At 44.5% G+C, this 8,470-nt stretch overlaps 1 protein-coding gene across 1 annotated transcript; it reads left to right on the top strand.

Moving 5' to 3' along the window:
- Positions 1-224: 224 nt before the first annotated feature.
- LOC135564729 (actin, non-muscle 6.2) lies at positions 225-4,572 on the top strand. The gene is made up of 6 exons (XM_065010667.1): positions 225-330; positions 787-913; positions 2,414-2,653; positions 2,885-3,323; positions 3,737-3,918; positions 4,088-4,572. Exons 2-6 carry the CDS (start codon positions 788-790, stop codon positions 4,229-4,231), a joined length of 1,131 nt encoding a protein of 376 aa, XP_064866739.1. The 5' UTR covers positions 225-330; position 787; the 3' UTR covers positions 4,232-4,572.
- Positions 4,573-8,470: the final 3,898 nt, after the last annotated feature.

The raw sequence follows: 8,470 nt of genomic DNA, 5'->3' as shown, positions 1-8,470 counted from the left end.
TTACATTTCCAAATTATACTGACTTTAAATTACCCAAAACCTTTCGGCTAACCCAACATGTACCTGTTACTTTCCAATCTCTTTAATATCGTCTACCATGTGAATGACAACGGTCGGTCACTTCCACCGTAAAACACCTCCCAATCCAATCCGGTGTCTTTTTTTGAAAACAATGCCCATATTTGGTGTGAGCAGGTGAACGCGAAGGCGGAGGATGAGGCACGGTTGGGGCGAAAATGAGGTATATAGTCTCCTGCTGAAATGTGGATGCTACACTTCATTGAAGACATCATTCCCGGATTCTTGAAGAGAAAGCATCCTAACTGACAGGTAATCAAACGCCACTATCCCGACGTTTGAGAAAGCCAATCTGAAATGTGTTCTAGCTATGGTTAAAATCACTTGATTTGAAATACAGCTTTGCTTGGATTTGTCTGTGAATACGTGTTTGAGCTGTTGGGATCGGAGCCATATATTGAGAAAGAATAAATGACTGATTGGAATTCTTTGCTTTGTTCCAAATGATTGTATTTGGTTCAATTCCACTGTTTTTACAATGTCTGCTAGTAGACTAGTTATCTTTATTAAGTCACTGGTTAAACATTTTAACTAATTGTTATGAATTACAGCTGACTGTCTACACTTACTGATGAGGACCTCTAATTTGTCTCATTTATATTGTAATTGGTGGTCTGTATTGACTATATACCCTGACCCAGAAAATGGTATGGTTTTGTTCTTGCTTTTTAGGCCTTGATTCATTAATCATAGTTTGTTTTTTTACAGAATGGCTGAAGACGAAATTGCCGCACTGGTGGTTGACAATGGTTCAGGCATGTGCAAGGCTGGTTTTGCAGGGGATGATGCTCCCCGTGCTGTCTTCCCCTCCATTGTTGGAAGACCCAGACATCAGGTTGGAACCATAATGGGCTCTTGGATATCGGATTCACTTAATATAGGCTATACTTTTTTACACAAACTATATGTGGACACTCCTTCAAATTAGTGGATTTGGCTGTTTCATCCACATGTTTTCAGTAGAAGGGCCTTACTGAAAAGCTCTGACTTTGAATGTGGCACTGTCCTAGAATGCCACCTTTCCAAGTCAGTTTGTAAAATTTCTGCCCTGGTCAACTAAGTGCTGTTATTGAAGTGGAAACATCTAGGAGCAACAATGGCTCAGCTGTGAAATGGTAGGCCACACAAGCTCACAGAATGGGACTGCTGAAGCATGTAAAAATTGTCTGACCTTGGTTGCAACACTCCCTACCGAGTTTCAAACTGCCCCTGGAAGCAACGTTAGCACAAGAACTGTTCGTCCGGAGCTTAATGAAATGAGTTTCCGTGACCAAGCAGCTGCACACAAGCCTAAGATCACTATGCGCGTTGGCTGGCGTGGTGTAGAGCTCACTGCCATTGGACTCTGGAGCAGTGGAAACACGTTCTCTTGAGTGCTGACTCACGCCTCACCATCTTGCAGTCCGACTGATGAATCTGGGTTTGGCGGATGCCAGGAGAACGCTACCTGCCCGACTGTGTAGTGTCAACTAAAATTTGGTGGAGGAATAATGGTCTGGGGCTGTTTTTCATGTTTCAGGCTAGGTCACTTAATTCCATTAATGGGACATCTTAACACTACAGCATACAATGACATTCTGGATGATTCTGTGCTCTTGTCTTTGTGGCAACAGTTTGGGTGACGACCATTTCCTGTTTCAGCATGACAATACTCCTGTGCACAAAGTGAGGTCCATACAGAAATGGTCTGTGGATCGAATGGAAGAACTTGACTGGCCTGCACAGAGCCCAGACCTCAACCCCATTGAACACTTTTGTGATGAAGTGGAACACCGACTGCGAGTCAGGCCTATTTGCTCAACATCAGTGCCTGACTTCACTAATGCTCTTGTGGCTGAATAGAAGCAATTCCCCACAGCATTGTTCAAACATCTAGTGGAAAGCCTTCTCAGATGAGTGGAGGCTATTATAGCAGCAAAGGAGGGGACCAACTCAATATTAATACTCATGATTTTGGAATTTAGATGTTTGAGCGTGTGTTCTCTTACTTTTGGTAATGTTCTCTATATTTGACTTTGGGATAGTTTGAAGAGGCTATACAGAACTCTTCCTTCTGGGGGTGCTCTTGAGCCAAGAGGTCCACTAAATGGACAAATATTGGCCAGAAATGGCCTCGTTTAAAAAGAAAGGGACACCCCTCCCCAAACCCACTAACAAAAGCATAATGTATTGGTAGCCTTAAACTAAAGATTGTGATTTCATGAGATAAGACATTGATTGCGCTGTGTATGTGAAACATACAGGCAACTCAAGCCAACATTTGATGAAAACAACTTCTGTAGTCACTTGAGTTTATGCGTAGTGCAGGGACAAAGTGTAATGTCTCTTTCCCCAGGGTGTGATGGTGGGCATGGGACAGAAGGACAGCTACGTGGGAGATGAGGCCCAGAGCAAGAGGGGCATCCTGACTCTGAAGTACCCCATCGAGCACGGCATTGTTACCAACTGGGACGACATGGAGAAGATCTGGCATCACACCTTCTACAATGAGCTGCGTGTGGCCCCCGAAGAGCATCCCGTCCTGCTCACAGAGGCCCCACTCAACCCCAAAGCCAACAGGGAGAAGATGACCCAGGTAAGTGGGGGCATTGGTGTTTTTTTACAAATAAACCCAGCCATTTTATTTACATGGACTCCTCATCCACTAGCAGAATGTAGAGCAGTTTCACATCAGGGTTACTCTGTTCACCTTGCCTGAGGGTAGTGGTGGGCCTCCCATTCTTAGCAGTATTTGTAGGTGTTTAAAACACCCTTTTTATAAAGAGTCTCTCACAGTCCTAATTCCCACCTTCTATTCTTCCACCAGATCATGTTTGAGACCTTCAACAGCCCAGCCATGTATGTAGGTATCCAGGCCGTGCTTTCTTTGTACGCATCTGGTCGCACCACAGGAATCGTGATGGATTCTGGGGATGGCGTTAGCCACACGGTGCCCATCTACGAGGGCTACGCTCTTCCCCACGCCATCCTGCGTCTGGACCTGGCCGGACGCGACCTCACGGACTACCTGATGAAGATCCTGACTGAGCGTGGCTACAGCTTCACCACCACGGCCGAGAGGGAGATTGTGCGCGACATCAAGGAGAAGCTGGCCTACGTGGCGCTGGACTTTGAGCAGGAGATGAATACCTCTGCCTCCAGTTCCTCTCTGGAGAAGAGCTACGAGCTGCCTGATGGACAGGTCATCACTATCGGCAACGAGCGCTTCCGGTGCCCTGAGACCATGTTCCAGCCGTCCTTCATTGGTGAGATGTTTTTCTGTGTCTTTAAAGAGGAACTTCAGCTAAAAAATGTCTTTGTTAAAAGCCATCTGTCTATGGTTGGCGACTATAGTAATTCTAGTCCTGAAGATGCACCCTCAGTTATGTATTGATATGACTATTCATAAGCACTAAACACCCAACTTTCTGGCTTTTTTAAAATGTATTTTTTTATAAATCAGCGGACGACTGTTCCATTTGGCCACTGGAGTCGCTCTTTAATACATGTACAATGTTACTCAGCTTAGTGACAGTCATTCACCACTATACAATCCTCTGGAGCTCTGAGGTTCTTGTCAGTTGCGTGTTCACTGACCTCATTAAAAGAGCCATACTTGTAGGCCTGTTAATTTCTGTTCCTAGGGCTGCCATTGACATGTACATGCTTGCTTTTGTAGGGATGGAAAGCACTGGAGTGCACGAGACCACCTACAACTCTATCATGAAGTGTGATGTGGACATCAGGAAAGACCTGTATGCCAACACTGTTCTCTCAGGTGGAACCACTATGTTCCCTGGCATCGCTGATAGAATGCAGAAGGAGATCAGTGGCTTGGCACCTCCTACTATGAAGATTAAGGTGGGCATTCAGTGTGGCATCTCTCGACTAGCCCATTTGATTTTTTTTCTCGTGATATTTTTGGCTTCCCAAATACTTTCATTGATATCTAATTTATGAATGTATTCTGCACTAAAACAACTTTAGATCCTGTTTTACTAATGAATACGTTCATATCTCTTGTCGCAAGATCATCGCCCCTCCCGAGCGTAAATACTCTGTGTGGATTGGCGGTTCCATCCTGGCCTCTCTCTCCACCTTCCAACAGATGTGGATTTCCAAGCAGGAATACGAGGAATCCGGCCCGTCTATCGTCCACCGCAAATGTTTCTAAAGCCTTGACTCTTAACCTCGGTGTTACTCCTTTCAGGGAGTCTGTTATTTCAGATGGCTCTCCTGTCCAGAAGCCAACACCTTGCCCCTGTCCCCTAAGCATTTGTGTGGCTCTAAAATGATCAGATGAGTATCAGTGACTTCCACCTATCCTAACCGGTAGAGATAAAGCCATATTGTTTCAGTTCTACATGGTGTCCTGGGGGGGGTGTGAAGGGGTGGTTTCTGGGTAGGCTCAGTGTTAGGGTTGTGACATTCTGCCTTGTGTTGTATTTGATACTATTAGTCTTGTATGTAACATCTGCTACTGGGCCATTTGAATAAACGTTCACTGTAATGTGACACTCTGTGTAGTCTATTTGCAACATTAAGTCTTGTCATATGTTCAGAATGCGTTTGTCACTTTTAATTTACTGATCATTTCAGGGAATGATGTGATTTGTAAACACACTTAATGTATTTGTCATTGGCTGGAACCCACTGCAGGTTAAATCAAATGTTTTTTTCATTGTTAAATTCTCTTGGTGAACCTCACGTTTATGGCTTCATCTCTCAGATCTTTGGGATGTGCTGACATCCTTTAATCTCAGTATAGATGAAGGCAAGGTGAAGAAGCCACTTCTATAATGTACACTGAAAGTCCACTGTCTTTGACAGGAGTACATGCTAATGAACGGAAGTAGCTGTTCTAATCACATCAGTGATGACGTGAACATGAGAGGACAGCTCATTTTATCTCGGGGGTCTTGTCATGAAAGCTTTGCAGGTGTGTGTTCTACACCAGTGCTAAAACACCTGATGACAGTAATTAAATCCCAGACTGAAGCAGGTGAGTTTACCAAAGAACCCGCTAGACCCGACGCCTGTTTTGGCATAGATAACGCTGGTCAACTGGGTGGGACTTCATACGGCAGGCACATTTCACTCGAAGCCAGGTTCACAAATTATTTTCAGTATTTATCTAGACCTGGGGCACCAGATAGGATCATTAAATTACACCCATCGAACAGAGCTAGGGTTAGTCCTGGAAGTTGCACCAGACTCCATGCCTGCAGTTGGAGATCCCTGATTTACATGTTATGTCCACTAGATGGCAGTGCCATCTTGACATTGTCACATGCCCTACACTAGGGAGCAGGTGCTGCTTTCACATTGTCACATGACCTACACTGGTAGTGAAGACGGTGCTGACTGAGAATGGGAGAACCTCAGTGGTTTAATCTAAACCCTTAGGGATCTTAGTCTATAATGTTTTTTTGGTGGCTGCATGTACCTAGAACTGATACTGTATAGCCCTCATATTCATATCTGGACTGGAAGCCAGTTCCACTGCTTTATTTTTCATCGTTCCCCTCTAATCAGGTATTGATTTAGACCTGGGATAGCAGGTAGGTGCCATTAATGATTAGGTAGAACAGAAAACCAGCAGTAGTTCAGACCTCCAGTGTATGAGCAGTACTCCAGATCTCCAGTGTATGAGCTGTACTCCAGACCTCCAGTGTATTTCTCCTTCTCCCAAATCCAGTCAGCTGATTTTCTGAAAGAGCTGTAAAATCTGGACCTACAAAATCAGCCGGGCTAGACAATCTGGACCCTTTCTAAAATGATCTGCCGAAATTGTTGCCACCCCTATTACTAGCCTGTTCAACCTCTTTCGTGTCGTCTGAGATTCCCAAAGATTGGAAAGCAGCTGCGGTCATTCCCCTCTTCAAAGGGGGGGACACTCTTGACCCAAACTGCTACAGACATATCTATCCTACACTGCCTTTCTAAGATCTTCGAAAGCCAAGTCAACAAACAGATTACCGACCATTTAAAATCTCACCATACCCTCTCTGCTATGCAATCTGGTTTCAGAGCTGGTCATGGGTGCACCTCAGCCATGCTCCAGGTCCTAAACGATATCTTAACTGCCATCGATAAGAAACATTACTGTGCAGCCGTATTCAATGATCTGGCCAATGCTTTCGACTCTGTCAATCACCACATCCTCATCGGCAGACTCTACAGCCTTGGTTTCTCAAATGATTGCCTCGCCTGGTTCACCAACTACTTCTCTGATAGAGTTCAGTGTGTCAAATCAGAGGGTCTGCTGTCCGGACCTCTGGCAGACTCTATGGGGGTGCCACAGGGTTCAATTCTTGGACCGACTCTCTTCTCTGTATATATCAATGATGTCGCTCTTGCTGCTGGTGAGTCTCTGATCCACCTCTACGCTGATGACACCATTCTGTATACTTTTGGCCCTGTTAACAACCCTCCAAGCAAGCTTCAATGCCATACAACTCTCCTTCCGTGGCCTCCAATTGCTCTTAAATACAAGTAAAACTAAATGCATGCTCTTCAACCGACCGCTGCCTGCACCTGCCCGCCTGTCCAACATCACTACTCTGGACGGCTCTGACTTAGAATACGTGGACAACTACAAATACCTAGGTGTCTGGTTAGACTGTAAACTCTCCTTCCAGACCCACATCAAACATCTCCAATCCAAAGTTAAATCTAGAATTGGCTTCCTATCTCGCAACAAAGCATCCTTCACTCATGCTGCCAAACATACCCTTGTAAAACTGACCATCCTACCAATCCTCGACTTCGGCGATGCATTTACAAAATAGCCTCCAATACCCTACTCCACAAATTGGATGCAGTCTATCACAGTGCCATCCGTTTTGTCACCAAAGTCCCATATACAGTGGGGCAAAAGAGTATTTAGTTCTCCCACTTAAAAAGATGAGAGAGGCCTGTAATTTTCATCATAGGTAGGTACACTTCAACTATGACAGACAAAATTAGAAAAAAAATCCAGAAAATCACATTGTAGGATTAATTGAATTATTTTCAGATTATGGTGGACAATAAGTATTTGGTCACCTACAAACAAGCAAGATTTATGGCTCTCACAGACCTGTAACTTCTTTAAGAGGCTCCTCTGTCCTCCACTCGTTACCTGCATTAATGGCACCTGTTTGAACTTGTTATCAGTATAAAAGACACCTGTCCACAACCTCAAACAGTCACACTCCAAACTCCACTATGGCCAAGACCAAAGAGCTGTCAAGGACACCAGAAACAAAATTGTAGACCTGCACCAGGCTGGGAAGACTTAATCTGCAATAGGTAAGCAGCTTGGTTTGAAGAAATCAACTGTGGGAGCAATTATTAGGAAATGGAAGACATACAAGACCACTGATAATCTCCCTTGAATCTGGGGCTCCACGCAAGATCTCACCCCGTGGGGTCAAAATGATTACAAGAACAGTGAGCAAAAATCCCAGAACCACACGGGGGGACCTAGTGAATGACCTGCAGAGAACTGGGACCAAAGTAACAAAGCCTACCATCAGTAACACACTACGTCGCCAGGGACTCAAATCCTGCAGTGCCAGATGTGGAAGTTCGCTAGAGAGCATTTGGATGATCCAGAAGAAGATTGGGAGAATGTCATATGGTCAGATGAAACCAAAATATAACTTTTTGGTAAAAACTCAACTCGTCGTGTTTGGAGGAAAAAGAATGCTGAGTTGCATCCAAAGAACACCACAACTACTGTAAGGGTTTTCCTCCTCTTTGTCTGAAGAGGAGGTGTAGCAAGGATCGGACCAAGATGCGGCGTGGTAAGTGTCCATGGTTTTTAATATGAAAAACTCAACATGAACACAAATACAAAACAATAAATGTGAACAAAACCGAAATAGTACCGTGTGGCGTACAAACACAGACACAGAAAAAATCACCCACAAAACAACAGTGAAACCCAGGCTACCTAAGTATGATTCTCAATCAGAGACAACTAACGACACCTGCCTCTGATTGAGAACCATATTAGGCCGAACACAGAAAACCAACCTAGAAACACAAAACATAGAATGTCCACCCAACTCACGTCCTGACCAACTAAAACAAACAAATAACACAAGAACTAGGGCAGAACGTGACACCGTTTGCGGTGGGAATCCGGTGGGAATCCGGGGATAAAAAATAATAGGTCCGTTATGCTCTCGTTAGAGTCGCGTTGTTCGAACTGGCGAGAGCTTTCCGAGCTAAAGGTTAGCTGATGACCGGTTAGCTGAAGACCGCTAGCAATGGTTTGCTGACTGATAGCTGGTAGCTAGCTGGCTAGTTTCAGTTGAGGGGTTCCGGATCCAAAGTAGATATAAATACTTTAGAAAAAAATAGCTACATTGGGTGACGCGGGTTGCAGGAGAGTATTTAGAAGTTGAGGTTTAGCAAAATGTTT

The sequence above is a fragment of the Oncorhynchus nerka genome, linkage group LG26 (assembly GCF_034236695.1).
Source record: "Oncorhynchus nerka isolate Pitt River linkage group LG26, Oner_Uvic_2.0, whole genome shotgun sequence".
NCBI lineage: Eukaryota > Metazoa > Chordata > Actinopteri > Salmoniformes > Salmonidae > Oncorhynchus > Oncorhynchus nerka.
The sequence above is the reverse complement of the archived record's forward strand: the minus strand, read 5'-3'. Positions and strand labels throughout refer to the sequence as shown.